General features: G+C 39.6%; 1 protein-coding gene across 2 annotated transcripts in view; it reads right to left on the bottom strand.

The window, feature by feature from the left end:
- LOC145967216 (Krueppel-like factor 6) overlaps positions 1 to 24,228 on the bottom strand; it is a 325,474-nt gene extending 301,246 nt beyond the window's left edge. For both annotated transcript variants that reach the window (XM_083091877.1, XM_083091873.1), the window contains exon 1: positions 22,974 to 24,228. Coding sequence is in view for 1 of the 2 variants with exons in the window: in XM_083091873.1 (XP_082947999.1) it covers positions 22,974 to 23,078 (105 nt within the window). In the remaining variant the exon portion in view is untranslated. The remainder of the gene's footprint in view (positions 1 to 22,973) is intronic.
- Between the last annotated feature and the right edge of the window lie 115 nt (positions 24,229 to 24,343).

The raw sequence follows: 24,343 nt of genomic DNA, 5'->3' as shown, positions 1-24,343 counted from the left end.
CGAGTCGCGAACGTACAAGGATGCGACCTATGGTTGGATTTTTTATCGATAGCACGCGCCTTTTTTCGACCAAAAGCAATTTCCGGCGACTGATTTTTGCAAGATTAATGATGGCAAAGATTAAAGATGTTATATCAAATATGTACGATGATTTTATGATATGTAAATAGCTGCGCAATTTTATGGAAATCAAAGTTTTCATAAGAGTTATTAGACATCACACAAACCGAAATGTTTGTAATATATAATTGATATTTCGATAATAAAATTGTCAATTTATTATTCATTGAAGTATTTTAGCGAATATCTGCCAAATCTTGAAGTTTCCTTTATAAGCATATTGTCATCACGCATATAAATATATCACAAAATTATTAGTATTAATGTAAAATAATATATGCTATTATATAAATATGTATATCACAAAAATAATTTATTTATTATTAATGAATAATAATATCACACACTAGTAGTGCATATAAATTCTTTTACTCCTTTTTATTTTTGTTTTATATTTAGATGCATTAAGAAGGAAATACAATTCTTGTTAATAAATATATCGATATGTTTTGAAAAATACATATCATATCGATATCTTTCATCGTCAAATGTATGTTTACTAAAATATTTATTTATAACACGGCATTCTTGCGACTTGTCAAATATTGGAAGATACTTTCCCTTTTATAGTTAAGACCAAGTGACAGTTGAAACTCCACCTCGTATAAAATCGACCGCTTCTCGCACGGTTAGAATTTTATTCCGGCCTCATCGGTTACGTAAAATCGCCGGCGAGATATATTTTTCAAGAAGGATGCCCTGATAGACCCGTCGATATAAATCGACATAAAAAAAGGCTCTCACGTCACGCGGAGGCGCGCGCGAGAATTGTATCTCGAAATACCTAGACCCAGATCCGCGTTGTGCCGACAACGATCGTCTGTAATGCCGGCTTGTATATAGGTGGCGTGTAGTAGGCATGCACAAGGGTTTTCGAGTATCCGTCGTGGATGTGTGCCAGATGTCTGCCAAAGCCGCAACTCTGGGATATGTTGGATGTCGCGGTAGCCGGCGAGACCCAACAACTCCGAAGAAGCCGATGATTGAGCGACAGTTGGTATTAACCAACGCGCGACGAACAAGATGCGCGACGGCTATCGAGAAACTTGAGCGTGTTTGTGTTTGTGTACGTGTGTGGATGCTCGAAGAAAAAGTTTCGTAAATCTTCGGCCACGATTTTCTGGAAAATGCCGCGGTTGTGGAAAGGTATGCGTCACCGTAGACATTAAAGGGAGGATAAAGGGGATCGTGATGTCACCAGCCAGCCAGCCACGTGACATGAGAGCTGGAAATTCTTGAGACAAGGCGACGCGTCTCGACGTCGCCGAAGAAACTTACAAAATTTCGGAGCGTCCCTTGCTGTAAACGTATGTGATATAGATAGAATGAAAATAGGTATTCAGTAGAATAGCAATCACCCTCTTTGCTTCTGAAAATTTTATTAATCTTTGTTAATCTTTTTTACTAGAAAGAAATATTACTATATATATCTGAACAAAATTACAAGATCCTTTGAAAATTTTTATTAGCCTTATGCAATATATTGATTGATGTGTCTTATTACGCATAATCTTTATTAAAAGCTTTTGTTGAGATGTATTTATATTTTTTTTTCTAATAAAAGAAATTAATTATTTGTAAGTTTCTTGTTAAATGTTGTAATACATAATTAAATATTCATATATTCATAAGCAAAAATTGATAAAAGAGGGTTTGTAAACTCTATTCTATTTCTGATGAAATTTTTCACTTATGAATTTAAAATATTTCTAGAAATAGATATACATCACGAAAACTTTCTCTCTTTCAACACACGATTCCTCATGAGAACAAAATGACAAAACATATAATAATTATTTTCACTCGCATTCGTTATCGTAGCATCACTTTTCAATACTTATAACATAATTTCACAGGAAAAAATTTTATTAAAATTAGTTATCAATCGAAGATGTAATGAATTGATATTACTTGACAGTTCGATATGACACTGCACAACTGTGTTTTGTTTGTTAAAACTTTTTAATTTCTCGATATGTACAGACTGTTAATCCAATTACTGAAATATATGTATTCTTGTTGCAACGCTTACACTTCCTACCGGCATTAATTAGCTAATTGACCAAGTCGCGCGCTTAATTAGGCATTGAGCGACTACGTCTACCAGAATAATGGAGGGTGCAGCCGCGCATAGGAAGCATCGGCAGTAAAAAACGCAAGAAGAAACCGTCGAGAAACGGCGGTGAATAAAGGCGAGCCGGAAAGAAAGGAGGTAGAAAAAGGACAAGACGCGAATCACGCATTTTTCACAGAAGAAGAAACGGGCGCGTTAGATGAGAAAAAGGCGAAAAACGAAAAGAGGAGACTGAATAAAGACACGGCAAAGTCCAAGACGGGCGAGCAATACGAGGAGAAAGAGGATCCTGCTCCACGAGTAGAGAGACGACTTACTCGAGATATTAATTTCTCGTTAAAACTCGCTCCAAGATTCACCGAGAGGAAGAGACCAAAGACTGCCTCGTCTCGAAACGGCACGGAAGAAGAGTCGGAACGCAATGGGGAAGGAAGGGGGAGGGGGGAGGGGGGGGGAGAAACGGCGAGAGAGGAGCACGCCGGCAAAACCGGACGGCGGGAGGAGACGAGGTGAAAAAGAAGGCGGCGGCGGCGGGAGAAAAGTGCCGTGGAGAAACTCGTTGCGCGTCTCCATGGCAAAGTACCGTCGACGGAGGCTCCTCGCCATGGTGACGCGAGCGGCGATCTCCTTTCTCGCGTCGGGGAAGTAATTACGACGGGCGAAGCGACAGTCACCTGAGAGCACTTTATCACCGGCCATCGTAATCTGGTGCGCCGGCCGGACAGTTCGGAGGCCCCGAGTCACGGCGATGGACAACAATTTGCAGGGGGAATAATAGTACAGCGCGCTAGTTTAATGCTCGTCTGTACTTTCGCCAGCACCTTGCGAGAGCGCGTTACCGCTCACTAATGTCACCAGATCGCTCTCGAGATACGAAACTTTATTTTCAGACTGTTGCCAATATACAAACAACCGATGCTTTTGCATCTTTTGCATCATTTTATTGCTATAGATATAATAAAATAATAAAATAAATTCTTTCTTCCAGGAATTATTGTTCAAATAATAATAAATTGATTCAAGTTGACATCTCGTATAAGAAAATGTGCCATTCTATTTATACGCATATCAATAATTAATTTAAAAAACACACAATTGCTAGTAGCATTAATATTCGCATAATTAGGAGCGCTGCAAAGGAACGCAGGGAATAACGACCGCGAGAGCTGTCATAATCGCCACAGGATGTCGCGGCGTATTTAATTCAACGCCTTCGCATTCGCGATGTCATTAAGGTCGAGTCGTATTCATTCGCCGCGTTAAAGCGGGATTCGTCGCACGACGACTTCGTTACCATGACAAATGCGACGCAATAACAATAACCGCTATCGCGGTACTTTCCGCGGCTGAAACGGCCGATTTTACTATCGCTCGTCGTCTTGCGATGGGCATTTTTACCGCTCGCGGGAGCCCACTCAGACACCCGATACAGCGCTCATAATTTATCGTTGGCTAACGTTGGTAGCCCATGGCTTGCAGAGCGACCAGCTCATCGCTTTTATGAGACATCGAAACGAGGAAAAATTAAAATAAATTGTATTTTGACGTTTCTCATCGTTTGCTAATTTTTATGATTCTCGAGAGATATATTTTTGTCGGTTTGTCATCTCGGTTCCATTTTTTCATACTTATATATTAACATAAATTTACACGCAAATATAAATAGTTGATTTATAATAGAATTGAATATAATCATTTCCAGGAAGCACTCTAAATTTATCAAAACTATGTCGCATATTTACTTATGTAATATTATTTATTAGATCAAATTCCTCCAGCAGTAATTAATTGCCCTCTTCCTCCTTCCCATCATAATTTTTAAAGAACTTTTTACCGTTCATTCCATTATAACGCTACAGCTGACGTGTCCTCGAACATGTACGGGGCATTCAGAGGTACCGATCATGCCCAGGAATAAATTACGACAATATCATCCGCGCGCACGAGCCGCATTATTTTTCTTCGATGACAAATTTCCCGTGGAAGGAAGAAAGAGCGGGTCGCATGGACGAGCACCAGTTATGAAAAGCATAAAGGGTGGAGGAAGAGGAGGAGGACTAGGGCGAGCAAAGCGCCGGAGCGTACATGCCAGCCGGGCGGAAGTACGGAAAACGACGACCGGCCTCTTTTTCCTCCATCCGGTTTGAATTACTATCATCCCGCCGAGCATTGTCTATTGTGGCGGAGAATTATTTTATTATCGCTCGGTCGGCCGGACTCGAATACTCTCGGAGAGGGCCTGCGTGAAGGAGACGAGGGGGAGGTGCCGGCGGGGAAAGGGGGTACACGCGGAAGGATGACTGTGCAGCACCCGGCGGTTCCACGATTTATTGATCTCACGAGAGAAAACTACGGGAGCCATGAAAAACCTACTATGAAAAACCAAAACTGATTTGTCCAAAATAATCGATATTCTCTAGAATAATTTTTCAATTAATATTTAAGATATGTATTTATATATTATATGTATTTATGGTAATTTTCGACAAATTTCAATCAAAGAAAAAGCTAGATTTCTTTTTCTGTTTAAAAACATTATTTTATTATTGAATTTATCATTTCTATATTTCACCATATCGTCAAAATAAAAATAGATAAAAAAATATATATTTCCATTATCAAAAATGTGAAATATATTTTATTAGAAAATAAAATTTCTCCAAGATAACGATCTCGTCCAAATCTTGTTTCTCGCAAAATTTTATTTTTATACTTGATTTGGAAGATGCTCATATCCCAAAAGAGCGCGTTATGTTTTAAAACTACCAAAAATTATAACTTACCGAAAAAAGGCGGACATTTTTACCTTGGAAGATAAATGGCCGGTATTTTTCGAACCTTGCGAAAAACGCGACGGCGGAGAGAGCCAGACGGAGAAAAATATCGCGCTCCGTGCCGCGTGTTTAATTACGCCTGGCGATTTTATGATTCCTCGGACGATTTGTAAGGACGTTTCCGCGTAGCTTCGCGAGATACGGTAGATTATTAGCGACGCGCTGTTAAAAGCGCGCCAACACCAATCACGGTCTTGCATTTTTACGGTATCTATGAGGGGAGCATGTGCGCGGAAAGGTATCTGACGTTGCCTCCTACTGAATGTTTTTTATGATTTACAGTCATGTAGAATTATTACCACGCATCAACCTCGCTTGGTGCCAGCGGTAATAAAAGCTGACACTGCTCTGTCAAAGTCGCTATAATATTCTTGCCAGCGCTTGTCACTAATACTCTTTTTTGATTTCCTTCTTAATTTAAATAATCGATTTAATATTAAATTACTAGGTTGTTAAAATAATTCGATTGCAAGTGTTAATTTATTAATAATATTGACGATATTTTTGGTTCGAGTAGTTAAATATTATTCACTATTATGATATTAAGCTGCCTACATCGCTGCTTATTTAAGTTACTCCAACTATATCGTGATTATTAATTATGCACCAATGATGCTACCAAAGCCGATAAGATGTCGCTTTCTAGCAATTAGACCCCGACAAATACCGTGTTCTCGTTATATACCATATACTACGTAATGAACAGAGATCTTGATGACATAGTTCAATACACACATTTTAGCAAATACATTTGCTTCGCGTAAATGCAACCGCATCGAGATGTCATGTTAATATCGCGACATGGGAATTTCGAAGAGCACCGGAAGCCAGTGCGTCATGCGCTCATCCGACGCGATTGCAAACCACAACCGATAATAGCTTTAACGAGCATTAAGAGCGCAGCGCGCGCGCTTCGGTATTAATTAACGCTGACGCATATGCGCGTGCGTATAAAAATATCCACCGCTATCGTTACTTGTTAAATCGATGGAACCGAAAATATCTGCACGCTGGAGCGGCGCGCTTCCTGTTCGTGCATTCGTCGCATTCGACGCGTGCGTGCGTGCGTGCGCGCGTGCGTGCGCGCGTATGGTATGCGTGCGGAACACGCGACAGAAGTGTAGAAACGTAACGAGCTCAACGCACCGTAACGAAAACATTGTGCATCGTCTACTACCGTATCGATATCATGCGTGTATCGTGTTTCCCGGGGGACGATGATCCACACACGCGTGCGAGCGCCGCGCACTCGCGTGCGTATCGGCTCTGCGCCAAATTAAACCCCCGCAGGTTCCTATCGCGTTACAACTGTTGTGTCTTTGGCCGCCTGCTCGTTTCCAACGGCCGATGCAGCAAATTCGTGCGCTCGATGCGAATGAGCGCGCGATTGATATCGATACGTGCCGCGGAATCAAAGTGATAGCGCGTGTATATTTTTAAGTCAAGCGCTGATTCCTTCGATCCAAGGAATAACATTCTCATTCTAGAGTAATAAATTTTAATTTAAAAAAAGGAAGGAATTCTCTCTCTTTATATCCCCCTCAAATTCGGTTATGATTGCATCTTGTTCAAAAGTACAGTCATAAAGAGTTATTCACAGATTTTGATATTTCACGTAGTAACGTGGAAATATTAATCCAACTATATGCGAGGTCTTTTCTTTCGAATAACGCGCATTAGTACGTGAAGGACGTTTTATTATCTCAATTAAATCTCAATAACAACTTTTTGCGACAAACGAAGGATCAAAAAAGTCTACTAAATATAAAAAATTAAATAAAATCAAGATCCGATACATTATTCAAATAAAATAAGAAATATATTCGTTTGAAATTTTTATTTCAAAAAATTAGATAAACCTTAAATTATTTTACTAAGCAAATAATTGCGCTTTTCATTTACATAAAAATCCTACCGTTCTGTTTAAGAAAGATTCCAATTTTGTGAAGCTTGCATTTCTGATGATTTAAATTGCTATCGTACAGTCATTTCGAAGTTGATTGCCGAAGAAAGCTCAATCTTATTTAGCGTAAAAAGAAGATTCCAGCTCGCATGAGCCTTCCTCGGGGTAACATTTTTCAAATATTACTCCAGATATCAGCAGATTAGATCGATCAACATTCGAGAGCGGCGATATCATTGATGCGTTACGCGATATACCTGGCCACGCACGCACACATACGCATGTTGCGAGCGCTCATGTGCATTCGCATAGTACTCGCGAGGCGCGTACGCGCCGGCAAACGATCAATATATCTGTTTTCCAACTTCTCGTCTCGCGATTCCAACCACTCTATCCGTCCGCGTCGCCGCCACGTTTGCGGCCACCACGTATGCAGGGGTTCCCCTCCTGGAACAGACGAAGCTTCCGATGACGAGAGGTGTCCCACGGCAGTTACTTCCACTTCGATTCAATTCGAGCAATTAGCGAACAACGGATAGCGACGTGTGGGAGAAATAAAAATGCCAAGTAGTGCTCGCATAATTCAATGCACGGAAATGCACGCAAGTTCCGTTGATCGATCTATTTGTTATATATGCCAAGAAAACGCGGTAGTATAATTGGCAAATATAAATTTCATTACCTATTCGATAACCGAAGAGGTAAATCAATTTTATGCTAAAAATGTTTAACAGAAAATTTTGCGAAGAATATAAATATTAATAATGTATATTGGATCAATATTAATTTTATTGTAAAGGAAAGTGGAGCACATAATTAGTATTTTATACTATAGATATAATGGGAAAGTAGGGAAAGTAGAAATATAACTCGTCTATTTTTTTGGATCTTGATCAAGTGTATAATATTTTTAAAATATACCAAGTACACGCGTGGTAGCAAAGTGATGTTTAAATATTATCAGTAGGCGAAGAACACGAGACAACAAGTGAAATATAATTATAATAGTAATTATATCGCGCAGATAACATCAGAAAGAGAGAGAGAGAGATTTGAAGATATTTAAATACGGGTCCCTAGTCATCAAAGTAGGCGTTAAAACTCGTTTCACGACAGATGGAAAGTCGATTACTCGTCCAAGTTTACCTAATTCGGTCAGCACTAATGAAATATTAATAAAACCGTGCTTAACCTATTCCACAAGCGAGTCGGACGACAAAAAGTTGGGCGAGTAAAAAGTATGGGAGATTATAAACTATCTAACGGGTATTCACCGCGTAATTAACGGAGGCAAGCAGGTAATACATACCGCTAATCTTACATTCCCAACGATGTACGGGAACCATAAATCTCAGGTCATTAATATTATCACGAAAAACTACATGACTCTATATTCCTTTGGATACAAAACAAGTTCACCGACAAAAGTGCACCGATTGTTAATAAACTGATTTTCCCGCGATAAAGGATACCGTTACGACGAACCGACAGGATGAGGAAATGGCACACGACCTTGGAAAAGTATATTGTACATCGTAGCATCGTCATCGTCGTAGTTTTCGAAGGAGGCATCAGTCTCCTCTCGCTCTAAACTCTGACGCATTGTTTATCAGCGAGGCTTATTAGCCTACGCTTCGTAGTAACCCGCTGCGCTGATTTATTTAGATTTCATTCATGAAATTAAGCGCGCCAGTTGTGATTGGCGGTGAATATACACACGTACGCACGATTGTTGGCATCGTCTTCATCGTCTTAAACGTTCCTCCCGGTACGAGAGAGACACCGATTGCGCTCGTAGCTGGATAACTTTCAAACGCGGGACAGCTTTCCAATCTAGCTCATTAACATCAATGATGCTCTGTTGCGACACGAGTACGGTGCTCGAGAGATCCCAGCGGCGCTCATTTCTTCAAGTCAGAGCATGACGGCTTAAATGGTGTTTTAATAGTATTGTGCTTTGAAAATTTTTACTTTAATTTTTACTTTAATTTTGATATTAAATGTTTAGAGTTTTAGAAAGCCATATTAAATATGTCTTAAATAATTTATCTGTTTATTTTGATTATAATTTACTTTCTATAAATTTTCAACCACGAAGAAACTTTTCCCACAATTATATATTAAAAATGCGCGATCGGTTTTAACTACTTTTCTCGAAAAATAAAATTTCCTGAGAAAATATCGCGAGAATCAATATTGTCATTTTTGACAAACGAATAAAAATATATATATACTTTTATAATTGATATATTTATGCCAGAGAAATAAAACAATGTCAATATGATTTACGTCAAATCTCCTGAAACGATAAAACGATAAAATTAATCAAAGACACGGAAAAGCTATCTTGCCTCTTCAGAATAGCTATCCGTATTATAAAACCGGATAAGAATAAATATAATATCGTGATTGACGTTCAAGTACTATGCGCGATATGTAAAAGTCATATAATCAATTTCTGTTTTTTACAATTTAATTATAATTTTTAAAGCAACGAAACGCGCTATTAAACCCGCTTTAGATACAACGTCTTATTATTCTTAAAATATGCGAAAATGAAGAACAAAATATATCGCTTGATATTTAAAAGAGGAAGTAAAAATATGTATTGCCTGGCGCACTTTTTCTTCCAGAGAGTTAATCTAATCTAAAAAAGTAGATCCCCGACAGTTGCATCGCTTCCAGATGCTCTCAAAATTCCATGTTGCTAAATCTCCTTTCAACGTCTACGACGTGATTTATTAACCACATCATCGGATTAACAAAATTTCGAAAAGCTTTAATCTTCGTTAAACAAAAAGTATTAGTTTATACATCTGTGTTTCAATCTGTATAAAATTGTATTAACATTTTAATAAAAATTTTAAAAATAAACATGCATACCTTTAGATTATAAAGATTATAAAAACTTAAGATATTACATTTCAAGGCATACCGATTATAATCAAGCATTTAATTAATCTCGTGCGAGACATATATAAGTCGCGCAACCTCCAGTGCAGATTGTGACAGATAAAAACATTACGTCAGAAGCAACGCGTCAGAAGCAACGGCATGTAACGATGTACGGATCTCCTTGCGCGCCGCAATTCAATTTAAAATGTATCGAGGAAACTTGTTTCCCAAGTACTAAACACGGCGCTCCCGTGCGCCGAAATTAATCGTTCTTCGGATATAATCGCGCGCGGCTCGCCGATGATTAATACGAGCGTCTAAGTCGCGCGGAATGCGCGTTGTACCAGCGATTAACGGCGCGACGAGCGCCTCTAATGTATTTACAGAGCTGAAACCCATTAACGCGCGTGTCTGCCAGTTGTTAACGGCGTGGTTGGCGCAGCCTCAACGAGGAGCGACTTATCGCTTCGCTTCCGGCCGTGAGAACGAAGCGCCGTTGTTGCATCCCGAAGACGCCGAATGCCCGATCGAAGCCGATCTATCTCTTGCTCGGATCGTCGGGGAAAATCCGGAGTCGATCCGCTTATATCAATCGCCGGCGACCGAGCTTTATATTAATCAGAAATCGTGGGAACGAAATAACAAAGTTACGTATACTTTGCAGCTTGGATTATCAAATTTGAAAAATTATTTAATTATGAAAAATTATTTAAATATATATAAACTAATTAATTTTGGATAATTATTTAAATGTATATAAACTTTCCTTGAATAAACTTTTACTTTTTATTTATTATAATATAAATATAAAATTAATTTTGGAAAGTAAATATAGAATTAATTAATTTTGGAAAATTATTTAAATATACATAAACCTTTCTTGAATAAATTTTTACTTTTTATTTATTATCCGATGTATTATTTATTGTGTTATATAATAGATGGTTTATGCTTTTCACTTGTTTGTAAAAAGATTTAATTCGATAGCATTACAAATATAACTTTTCCAACCTTTAGATCGAAAATATTTACGTCCATTTCACATTTCGTTATTAAGGATTTTGATTATTCGGTCAATACTCGGGCAATAATTATGTTGGAATATTAATTCATCAATAAATCAGATGAGTTATTAATTATCGTAAAATAGCTTACATTCACTTATCATAATTATATCATATAATCCTCACATTTTAAAACGGATCACATCTGATTGACCCGAGGACTGACCTCCCATTGCGAAGCAATATACGATTAGTAGCGCATATCGAATAATACGTGATTAAATTATCGATTGTTAAGAATCAAATCAATTTTTCATACGGTCAAAAATATAACGTTGAAAATGAAACAAAATCTCGATGTAAAAATAAGATTTTTAATTATATTCCAGGGACATTTTTAATCATACTTTGACTTGGTTGTTTCGCAAATTTACGATAAATCTGGCAAATGAAAGTGTAACTTGCAAATGATTACATAGGAAACTTCAATCTGTATCTACGCGAGCGCGTCGGTCGTGCTCTTCCTTTGAAAAGTCCACCGTCAGGATTACGACTTCATTCAAGATGGATCATCGTATACGAAACTAAAATTAACGTCGAATCCCGACCGCATTAAAAGCCGGTTTTCAGCGTCGTAAGAGCGGTCCAGAATGGAAAATACGTGCATAAATAGGTGCGTGTCGTGCGCGGAATCAAAATTGAAACATGCCCAGACTGATGTTTATCGCGAACGTCAGATGTCCGATTAAAGCAGTTCGCAAATAATTTTAATTATCGTGTGCAAAGTTGCAATTCAAAACTCTGTCCTTGAATCCGCAAACCGAGTAACCGATTACGTTATCGAATCATATCACTTGTACATGTATACTTGCGTATACTTTGCGCGGTTTGTATTTTGCGTGTGACTTTTGGCGACGAGCGAGCGAATCCAAGTGTGTGGTCACGATTACATTTTACCTGAATTTCGTTTTCGTCCCCGGAACGATGACATTTGGAAACGTAACTTAAAGGCGTTCTAAACTTGGACGACGTTCTGCACTCTGAGCGCTAAGAATAACTTTAGCGTGTCGTCGTGTAAACAAACAGCGGGCGTCTGATAAACTTTGAGAATTCTACGGCACTCTCGCGTTAAACCATGATTGTGTATCCATGTATCACAATTGCATCTATCTTATGAGTCGATCTTTCTTCGAATATCGTCCGAAAATATCGTCAAAATACATATTTATGTCAGAGATCGTCTTATCTCGTGCTTTACGAGAAAGTTGCAACTGACACAATATATCCGTCATAAATTCGCTCTTGCTAAATGACGACCGAGCGGGTGTAGCTGACCCTTATGTAAGTAACAAATATTTAAAGACAAAGCAAACATGTCTGCAGTTGCAGCATTACATTTCATTCCCAGAGGTCTGTGAACAAGAAGAGATTCTGTAGTAGCAACCCTCTGGAAAACGACGTAAGCCACTTTTCCTTAAGTTAACAAGCGAGATGGATTGGCAAATAAGAAATTACAAAGCTGCGCTCAAATTGCGTGGGTCGAGCTTTCACATGCCGTATAATAGAACATCACAGAAATCCTCTGCACACACTCATCTAAAGCATCTAACAAAGTTTATCGTTGTACGATAGTACAAATAGATACATATATTCGTTTTCACGAAAATATAACGTGCATCTAGATATATATTTTTTTACGCGAAACATGAAAATCTATTAATCCCAAACAGTTTACAACATATTCATATGTAACATTTTCCGAGTAGTCAAATGCAATAGTCGCTCCGTTATCGTTTACATCTAAAAAGCGATCGATAAAAAAAAATACATTTCGCAAGTAAACATGACATAACATTGTGGATCCGTGCGATCGAATGTGTGTATCGAATCAACTTGCATCGAACATCGCATACGGAACGGATATCGCGAATTGTGCAACCATGCGATGCAGGCGTCGCAAGCCGAATTTTTTAAACAAAGATTTGTTGAAAAAAATGCTCACGATATTATGGATGCGTATGAAATCGGAGCGCGCATCGTACGGACATGTGCACGCGGAGCGTTAATGAATAAACTTTACCGTATTTCAACTTCAATTTACAGCGAACAGCTAACTAACTGACAACGCCGTTCTAACAGCGGCCGCCTCGCACTGGAAAATCTAAATCCCCTTTTTGTGTTTACTGCGAATATCCTTAATATTCTTTTATACGATGGACAAAGCGCGGAATGTAAAATACATGTCACGGAGAATGCAAAAATGCAAAGCGCGATATATCCGCGCGCCGAGAGCCGAAAGGACATGCAAATATATTCGGCGAGGGTATGGAGATTTGGACGAAAAAATCACATGGGTCGACTTTATATACACTAGTATATATACGCGAGATTGAACTTGTAATTAATGAAATTCGCGCGCATATATATATGGATATCTCAAATTTTGCCAGTAACACGCGCGTATCCATTACACCATGCGAGCACGATGCGTAACATCCACACGATAAATATACGTGTGATAAACTGATTAAGCCATTTAAGAGCGGTTACGAGATATTTAGCCGCGATTTGTTAGCGAAACGTTATAATTCATTAATGGAAGTGGAACAGCAAGAAAGATCACGAGACAACAATAATGCGATCCCATTTGTAGTCTCTATAGTTTTCTCACTCGTTGCTATTCAATGCAAAGTACGCGAATGCGGAACAATACAAGGATCGGGCTCACCGAAGCGATCATCATAACCGCTGTATGCGATTTTCAAGCCAGAAACGAAGGAAACGTCTCTGTACTTGAACCAACACATGAATTGTAATTCTCTGAGATATAATATAGTTACTTTGATAAAGCATTTGCTATTTTTACACATCAAGTGGATAATTAATAAATCTTAAAAATAGAGTTTTAAACAAACGAAACTCTTACGAGCAATAAATTAAATTGTCCAATGTAAATAGAATGTCTGTTTGAAAAAAACCATCATTCTAAAAGATTCGCAATATTACGTAATCAAAACGATAAACTAAAAATAGATAATTGCAGTTATGCAAATCGTCTGTATATCTGATAAAATTTCGCTCGCAAATGTTATATTGTCATCAAAGAAATGAAACAATTTCGACAAAAAATCCCATAAAATAGTAGCATCGTGATAAGATAAGCCGAAATGAGACGGTTTCATATCTCTTTCAGAATGATATCTGTGAAATACACATCCTCCTAAAGCCGTACGATCGATTTAATTCATATTCATCAGCTTTTATCAACGAGACGTATCATCACGTTTGCACGCGCATTCAGCAAATGACCGATATTACGCGCCATGCGCATGATCCTCGATAAATTTCAACAAGATTCCTTGCCCCCTTACGTGTAATGCGCAAATATGTGCATTTGAATGCATATACGTGAGTGTGTATTTTGCGGAAGGACCGCAAAATTTGTCGAACCGACGCGATGGGGCGCGGGGGCGATGGACAAACGTACGTCGGGAGGAGGACCAATTTGTTTTTATCGGTCCTTTGTTTCTCTTTTCGCTTTTGCGTCAGTCCCTTCCCTCCTCGTTCCTCCCCCTCCCCCTCCTGCTCGTCCTTCCGCGCCCTGCGAAGCCGCTTCGCGCAAAGCTCGTTAATTCGAGCGTGACTATCCGCTGGGCGAATCCTTCGCCACCGAAATGGTCAACTATTAACGGAGAACTACCGTCTGTTTGCACTCGAGTTCTTCATCATCGAACACCGCTTCTATTTAAATTTCGCCGATGACAAAATCAATGAGACACGCTCCAAGATGAAGGGTACATATCGAAAATCCAATAGTTGTCCATTGGATTATATTTTAATCGAGCAACATACGTCACATCTAATCGTCTTGATAAATTAGCGTAAAGTTTTGTATACTCAAATTAATCCAATATATTTATTCCTTGATAGCTTTGAAATATTTTTTACGCGCGAGAAATTCGTCATTTTTATAAGAAATTATCTTTAAAAATTTTTCTCATTATTTCTACAAATTTTATCTTTTATACGAAATGTTATAATTTTTAAAATATTTTTATAACTATGTATTATGCTACTTTTATATAATAATACAGATTGTAAAAATTCCAGAACATCGAATTAAAAGTTGAAGGTTGAGAGTTGGATCTCGAAAGTTTAAAATGAACGCTCACAAAACTCGCGTATAATACATTATTATACATTAGATAAGTCATGCTTGTCTCAATATATTGTTTTGTTTGTAAATATCTTGGCGATAATTTTCCGAGAGCGTTCACAGAAGCGTTCAAATTCGTGCTCGCGCAATCCAAAAATATTGAAAGACGCCACGAACCGCGCGATGGTGATAGCGTGCGTACGAGATAGTTATCTTAATTGGAAATGGAAGGTATGGATTCCCTCTCTCGAGGCATACCAGATTGCGTCTTTTTAGAACACGTAATCTCCATCGCGCGGCTTTGGAACCGAACGACCGGTTTGATCACCTCGTATCGTCTTTTTCTCCCAGCTTTCCCGATGTTTCTTCCATCTCTTTCCCTTTCTCTCTCTCTCTTTCTGTCTCTATCTCCGTCTGTCTGCCTTTCTCGACGAAAACGCGTACTTGTCTCGTATGTGGTCGCCTTCCCGCATTTCCGGTTCTAGCACTTTACCGTCGACCTCGGCGACCCGGATCACAAGATTAAACGTACGTGCATCCTCCTTCCCACCTCCTGGGAGCCTTATCTGCCGTTCTCGTCTAGTTCTGATCCATCTGTCCGTCCAACGATCGCCCGGGCTATCGTTCGACATATCTACTTTACGCTGATACTTTTATTAGCCGCACACATGTACGGTAATAAATTCCCGAGATGGAGGTTCGATTATCCGCGCGGTATAACGCTATACGATAAGCTTTACGGTATCCGATAATGATAAATACTCGGCAATCTAGCCGAGGAAGACGCGTCCGGTTGCGCGCGTGCGAATTCGAAATTATCTCCTCATCAACCTCCGCTCGTAAAATGATGGTGGGGTTAATAGATCCATCTCGCCAGCTGACCTCTCACCGCTTATGATGAACGAGGGAACGCGTCGCGCGTACAGCTCCCCGGATGAATCGCGCGAACGGCCAAGCCGACGACGACGATGATCTTGTTCTGGCACACACGTGATACATAAAATGCGAATGCCTCGGCAGTGAGCGCACTAGCAGAAACTCAGAAATAACCGTCGTCGCCGCGTTCCAACCGGACCTGCCGCTGTCGACATTCGCGAAAGGGGAAAGGGAGCATTGGACGAGCAAAGTTATCAACCACCGCAACAACATTCCACGCACACGTTTCGATGAGAATAATCATTCCCTCTCTTCCAATATTGCTCTTTAAATTTTAATTTCGCGCAGCAAAAACAATTCTTTATATTAAATTTGATAATGTATGCGCATGTATTATTGATCGATATAATTTTGTAACATCCTTGAAATAAAGAATTTTAAAAAAGTTGTATGCAGGGTTTTGTGTCCGTATATAAAGCATCACTTTTATTAGCCACATCGATACGTCGACCCAATTGAATTCAGATTATTGAATACCACTCAAAGATATCGCATTTGAAAAATGATATACCGAGAAATGAATATGACGGAATATTTCAAATGGAAGCTATTTGTTTCGCAGGTCGATGACACATTTATTAAAGTGCTTTGCCTCGTGACGGAACCAACACTGCAGAATCGACAATCGACGATAGGTGTCAAGTCTGCAGATTTGACGCAAGTGTCGATGGAGAAGATATACAAGTCCGAGGAGGAGATTGCATCGTTTCCAAGGTTAACAATGCCACGCGAGCTAGAATGTGGCATTCTTTCGCATCATTCACATCGCGGCCCATTGTACACGCGGACTATTGTTTCTTGCATCATCGCCTGTATTCGCGGCGCAAACGCGGGAGCAACGCAAGACATAGAAGGGCGGGGAAGGAAGACGAGAGCCAGAATACAAGCGAAACCATACGTGTATCAATTTGAGACAAAAGAGTTACGTCAGCCTCATTCAAAAATATCTTTAAGCATATTCGAATAGAGAGAAAATATATTAGAATATAGACGGAAAAAAGAAAATTCGAATATAAAATTGGAGAGACTGATTTATAAATTTATAAAAAAACGACAACTTTATGTACCAAATACGGATTTTGCTCAGTATTAAATTTCGAAATCCTTGCAATGATAAGAGTTTTAAAGTCTTTAAAACTAAGTAAACTTATACAGCTGAGGGGTAAATTCTCCTTCCTACGAATTCGAGATATTTCAATGTAAAATAATATGATTATCTCACACCCTACATTATAGATAAATTATATACAAAGAGAAGGAGAGAAGAGAGAGCAAAAAACTTTGAAACTTGATCGACTCGCTCGCTCGTTTCAAGGCAGCCGTAGTCTTTTGCATTCTTCTCGAACACCGATCGAAGCACCGGTGCTAATCGATGCACTCGACTTCCTGAAGTGCAACTTGTCGAAGGAATGCGCAAGAACGTGCCATGCCATAAAAATTAAATGTCGGCAAGTCGTACATGAAATGTCATTCAGAATTATTATCATCAAAATCAAGCGTAATTAATTTTTTTATTAATTTACTCTCCCGTGAACGCTAAAGAGAAGTCGGAAGTCTTTGTATTTCATTTTAAATAAAAATTAATCGATATCGCACTTTGGCGTGGAAAATATTAATACTCGGTAATCGAACGACGAATAAAAACAAATCCGGCACGTTATTTTAATTTTTCGGTGCTCAAATAAAATTGCGTGCTCCGCTGGCAAGCGTTGTACCGGAAATATCGGGAAAATTATTCCGAAACTTTATATCTTTTTGAATGAAATAAACCTGCGTCGAATTTATTAATTGTTGCGCAAGTTTAATGTTTGTAAAATTAGTAAACATCAATGTCACGTATTTTTAACTCGTGAAAATCGGTTAAAAGTCATTGCTTCCAATGTCAATGTCGAAAAGATAAATCGATTATTTAGTTTCATTTCCACAAACGTGGAAAAATTGCGTGAAATAACATGTATGACTTGACTGAGTGATATCAACAGAGCATTTAAACGTTAAATAATTAGTTGTAGATAAATTGCGATTGATTGATAATCGATCGTCGTGTTACTAGAAAAGAATATACGCAGAAAGAATTGTGAAACACGTGTACATATATATTGTGCGAAGACCGTAAAGTATCACATGAGTAAAGTGTGTCGTAATGCGATACGAGAAGTGAAGATGCTAACTCATCGAGTGCGAAAGAACGAGCACGATGGAGGGAAATGGGGAAGGAGGAACGAGGAGAGAGATAAAGAGGGGGAAAAAATATCGCTAATGCCGCGAGCGTCAGTGGCATATAAATTCACGCGTCGATGTACGTTGATACCGGTTTCTGTCTAGGAACACTTGAAGCTTTCGCACGTATTTTAGTCGTAAAACGCAAAAGTTGCACGACCGGATCGTTACGAAGACGATTATATCGCGTACGCGCGCCTTCCGGTAAACAGTAAACGTATTTATTTGGGACGAAGGTGAAGCGCGTGGTTTTTCATCGACGTGCAGTGGATACGCTTTTTGGCTCGGTAAATCGCAAATCGTGGAAAACAATCGGCGCGACTTGCCGAGTGGCGCCGGAATCCAATCTGGGATATTGCAAATAGTGCCTCTCTCAAAAAGGAGGAAATTTTAATTCACGGCATATCTGTCTATGACAGAGAGTCGTATCGAGTACTGAGCCGGGCACGAACGCTATTATGATATAAATATTGAATTTCGATGTATATCGACAATCTCTCCGCTTCAACGTGATCCTCGCAGTACCGTCATCTGTACTGAATGTTTTATTACAAGATCGTAACGTCGCAAATTTTGCACTTTTTTTCTAATAATTAAAACCAATACTCCGAGATGAATCTCGCAATTTTTATTTTTATAATCTTGTCTTTTTAAATATTTTCATTTTGAAATATTTGATAAAATATCATTTTTTTATATATCTTTTCTAAATATTTGAAAATTGTCATTTTGATACGAATATGAAATACGAGAAACACGAATGGTAACAGCGATAATATTAGATTTTCTGAAATGTTAAAATTTTTCACGTATGTGTATTTTTTCCAAAGGAAAAAGAAATAAAAAATTCATGTAAAAAGCGTAGGTTCCGACGATTACTACGAATAAATGTTCTCGTCGCGTGGGGAATCCGCGATATCAGTAACGACAGGGGAAACGCGCGTTGGCGTATCTTCCGCAGCTACAGAACTGTCTCTCAGGCTGAGTAATAATTTCCGCAATGTTAAATTCGATACGAACTGCACTGCTGCATGCATTTAAAACAATCGCATGCAATTACAAGCCTTTTTGTGGTGACAAATCGATATTGAGAAGTGAAAAAAGCCACCAGAGACACAGTCTCATATCGCTGTCAAGTATAAACCGATAAAATTCAATTAAGGATTTATATGTAAAACAATTAAATAATTAAATAATAAAGTGAAATGAAAAAATAAATAATATAAATAATTGTGTGATTAAATTTATGGCGATTTTACTAGCGAAATAGGAGCATATATTCGTCACGCAAATAGAATTTCACCATTTTACGTATTTCTAGATATAAATGTTAAAAATTTTTTAAAAATGATGGTTGAAATATTTAAATTTTTCACACACTTATAACAATCTCTGTGCTAAATTTTTGACGAAAGAAAAAATCCACTGCTCGATATAAAATATGATAAAAAACAAAGCTCGTCATTCAAAATAATCGTTTATCCTAATTTTCGAATATATACCTACAAATATAGTAATCTCCCTGTAGCGATATTTGTTTAGCGAGCATTCTCTAAAAGAGAAATAATTGCAAATTACATTCCCCATGGAACGTAGTTAGTTACGGGGCGGAGGGGGAGATTGCGCGCATCGGGCCGATTTGTCGCGTTTGTAGAGATATAAACCGACGTCGAAACAGTTTGACGGACGAGATCGTGTAAAGTTGGAAATACAAAAAAAAAAAAAAAAAAAAAAACGCGCGACGAAGCACCTGTCAAATCGCATTATCGGGCACGCTCGACACCCGCGCGTCGACGCCATATGCCTCGCATGATCGCGCGGTTACGCGAAATATTGAGGGCGTCGTGTGTATTGTTTTACCCCTCCTCCCCCTCCCGCTCCCTCTACCCCGCATCTTCCATACGTGCTTTTTCACACGAGCTCGCGACCGACAGTGATAAGCGGCACTCGGTCAAGCGATCAAGTAATTAATGACAAACAAGGGGAAACGCCTCATCCGCCAGCGGTTTTCCGCTGGAAAAGCTTCGAGACATTCAATTAGGCAACTCGCCAATCGTAATCGAGCGAGAGCGAGTCGAATGTACGATCGTGCCAAGCGATCGATCAAAATTTTTTTGCGACGCACATACACTCTTGTTCGTTCGCAACCGGGAGAGTTGTGACTCGATGCAATATGCAAATTATACAAAGGGGGTACACGCAAAGAAGATATTTATCAACATTTTACTTTTTCTGGCATTTCCATCATGCTACAAACAAAATTAATCGTTCAAGACCACCGTGCACGCGGTCGGTTATATTAAAATTGTATTATTTCACACACAGGCTTTGCAACGTTCGATCTATACAGTTGTAAAAAAATGTATATATAATATCAGCAAATATTCGTATCGGCGTATATTAAACTAAACAGTTAAAAAAATGTTTAATTAAAATTGTCTTTGATCCCGTATCAATTGTCGTTCTAAAAAGAAATGTAAATTTTAGAATAAATAAATTAAATTAAAATTAAAATGCAATTCCTTAATTTCAATTTTGCGATGGATAATTCTTCGAATTTTTATCTAAAATCTCGGAATCTAGGAAATAATTTCATCGGATTACGAACAAAGGAAACTCGTTTGCTCGCTCTCTATAAGCGATACAAATCGATGCCGTTCGAGGGTAACGCTGCCAAATAAAAGGGTTAAACGGATCACGAACGTCGGTCGTATTTTTTCGCGGAGAAACGGAATCTGAAAAAGCGTTTGCGATATACTATTACCACATTGGCGTGGCGCGGTAAAAAAAAAATGCACTCTACTCTCGGCCTCCGAGTGGGCAACGAGATTTCGACGGACCGGGTGCTTTTTCAATTCCGGAAATACGCCGTGCACGATGCGCAATCGATATCTCGGTGAATCTCCCCGACAATGTGTATAAACGTAACGTCCCTCCTACTTTTTTGACGGCCGATTGGCCGTCAGATGATCCTCGGCACGCGACAATTAAGCATCGGGACGAATATTCGGGCGTGCGTGAAAATCACGAACGTCGTCGACGAGCGATTTTGACGAACTGGCTGCTTTTTCAATGACGGAAATACGTTGCACGCCGAGCGCGATCGATATCAGGCGAGTTCCGCGAACTCCCGACGATGTACGAAACAAGTGAACGCTCAGACGCTCTCCAACTTTATTCCGCGATTAAAAGTATGTATTTTCTGCTCTAGACAAAAATATCAGACGCTATTTTGTAAGCGACAGTAGAAAGATACGAAAACTTTGTGCTCCTCGATTAATTTCCCATTTATTTTATTTTCCTTAATTGAATTTTAATGTAGATATTAATTATAAATTATATAGATGACGATACAAAATTTGTCACATCAAAATTTTTGACATATTTTTCCAAAATATATATATATATATTTTCTTTTTGAGAACAAATATCAGAAATATTATACTTTATAAACAAAATATAAAAATGCGAAAAACTTTCCGTATTATTGTATTTTACTTTTTAATTGAATTTCAATTTAGATATTAATTATAAAAGGTAAATGTATATGTTTATAATTAGTATAATTAATATGACGATGCAAAATTTGTCGCATAAGATTCTCGACACATTATTTCACAATTAAAAGTATATGTATTTTTCTTTCAAGAAAATATATCAGAGAGACTATTTTAAAAACGACAATAGAAAGATACAAAAACTTTGTATGGATTTTCCATTGATTTTATCCCTTAATTGCATTTTAATGTAGATATTAGATATACATATATGACGATGCAATTTATCGCATCGTTAAAATTCTCGACACATTCCAAAGAATATATATTTCCTTTTTAGCAAAAAAAAATATCGGAAACACTATTTCATGAGCGACAGCATAAAAATACGACAAACTTTTGTATCCCTCGATTAATTTTCCACTGATTTAATATCCCATGGAATTTTAATTTAGATATTAATTATAAACATATACGTGACGATGTGAAATTTATCGCGTCGCAAGGTTTTCATCGAGGAATCTCGTCATTCTTGCGTTATTGCAATTTCTTGCTCGCAAATTTTCGCATTTTGACAAATGTAACACCTGACAGAGAACGCAAAGGTCGCAGGTCACCGCGTCATCCATCGTCATCTACAATTTTGCAACTAGCAAATCTCACGAGCTAGAGCATCGATGCGACAATTCCCATTTCACGTACGTAAATGTTCTTTCACGCGCGAGCGTTTGACCCCGACCGCAACGAGAAGGTCAAAGATCACTAACCACAACCGTACTACTCCCAAACGAATCTAACCGGCGCCGCCAGTGGCCGGCTGTTTAAAAGGCCGGTGCTAGTGAATGAATGACGAGCGAACAGTGTGAATATACCTGCGAACCCTCGGTCCTTTTGTCCCTTAAAGAGGGCAATAAACAGAAACATTCGACAACAGTCAAATAGCGAGGGCCGGATGTCAGTATTCTATGACACATTAGTGACATTTGTTGGCACGTGGCACTGTATTGTTGCGTGCAGCATCTTAATTCGACACGTTTAAATTACGTCAGATCAATTTCCTTTAACTCGCGCGTAAAAAAGATCAACTACAAATTATTTCGTACATTTGACATCTCTAGAAAGAGACCGAAAACAATTGACACAAGTAGTGTACATTTGAAAATTAATTACTTGAAAATACAAATAACAATAGCCATAAATATATGCAAAATTTTAATACAAAAATACATACGATCCGTCATCACCATTATTTCCAATACATTTCTTAAAAATTACGGACCAACAAAGTCACTGATATTCCTCGATACAAGTAGGGTAAGTACGTGCACTCTTACCTGTTGCCAGTGATCCTCGAGCGACGGCTGGGCCGAGAAATATCCGGTGTCGTGTATGTCCTGCAGCTCTCGAAATATATTGCCGCTCGGTAGGAGCGTATCCATGGCTACGCGCGACTACGAAGGTCCCTCCGCTTCGGCCTCCTCTCGCAGGTGGACAAGCGGCGGTCGGGCGCCGAGCAGCAAAGAGCAAATCCAATCAACCAACTGGCCAAGCAACCAACCAACGAACCAACAAGTGACAAACTGACACGGCGAGCCCCGGCGCGAACGCTCGCAACACGATGATAAATCAACTCGATTCACTCCGCGAACTCCGCGAGCGTCCGCTACGTTAACGGCTACTCACGACGACGACTCGGCACGCACGTACGCGCGTAAATATAGCAGGTAGCGGCGAGCGCACGTGCGTATCATGAGTGAGAGGTCTTCTCCCTCCCGCCTAGACGATAACGTCTTCGCTTCGACGACTGTTCCGATCGCGGTCGCGAGAGGACGGCTTCCGCGCGAGGAGAGCGAGCCGATTTCCGCACCGGCGTGAAGTCGCGCGCACAACGCGTTTGAAAGATGGCTCCCTCTTTCTCCTCCTTTCTCGCGCGCGCACAGAGTCGAGGAAAAAAATTGCGCTGTCGTTTATTGTTGTTGTCGTTATTGTCGTCGAGGCTGTACCATCGCCGGGAAAAAGCACGCTATCCGGATTAAAATTCACTGCGACGGCGACATCACTCGCGCGGCTCGACGATCTGTCTGCTGACGTCGCGTGCACGCTACGCTTACGACAGTATCCATCACACACGAAGGTAGGTGGAGAAACGCGGGAAAAGCAACGTCAAAATGCCGGCGAGGATCGTCGTCCTTGTTATTGCGTCCCGGCTCTCGCTTTATATATCCGTACGATATTTCGACGCGGCTAACTTTCGCCGAAACAACCCCGTGCATTCACTAACGGGAAACACACACGCGAGACCGTCTCTCCTTCTCTCTCCCTCCTTCTCTCTCTCCCTCTATCTGTCGCTTCGACACGTACCGGCTTGTCTCTCTCCGAGAGATGGACGCCGGTCTCCCTCTTCCCCTCTTTCTCTCTCTCTCTCTCTCTCTCTCTGCCTCGTGTCACTACGAGATCGCGATAGACACGCACGATCGCTCCGGACTGCACGTCACCGAATCAGAAGAACCACGGGATAACACTTACGAGATTATATTCCGTAAGGGACCGGCGAAACTCCCGATCGTATGCGTACGGACTCCTCTGCACGAGCGCCGAAGAGTAACTGACGTTCCTCTCGCCGTAGCCGAGCGCGAGATAATCCGAGCGCGGCCGAAGATGGCCGAGCGCGCCCGATTCGGCGCGACGCGCTACCGCCGTCGGC

Source organism: Camponotus vicinus, unplaced genomic scaffold (genome assembly GCF_025532165.1).
Source record: "Camponotus vicinus isolate PSW18456_S1 unplaced genomic scaffold, iyCamVici1.0 SCAF_2, whole genome shotgun sequence".
Lineage (NCBI taxonomy): Eukaryota > Metazoa > Arthropoda > Insecta > Hymenoptera > Formicidae > Camponotus > Camponotus vicinus.
The sequence above is the reverse complement of the archived record's forward strand: the minus strand, read 5'-3'. Positions and strand labels throughout refer to the sequence as shown.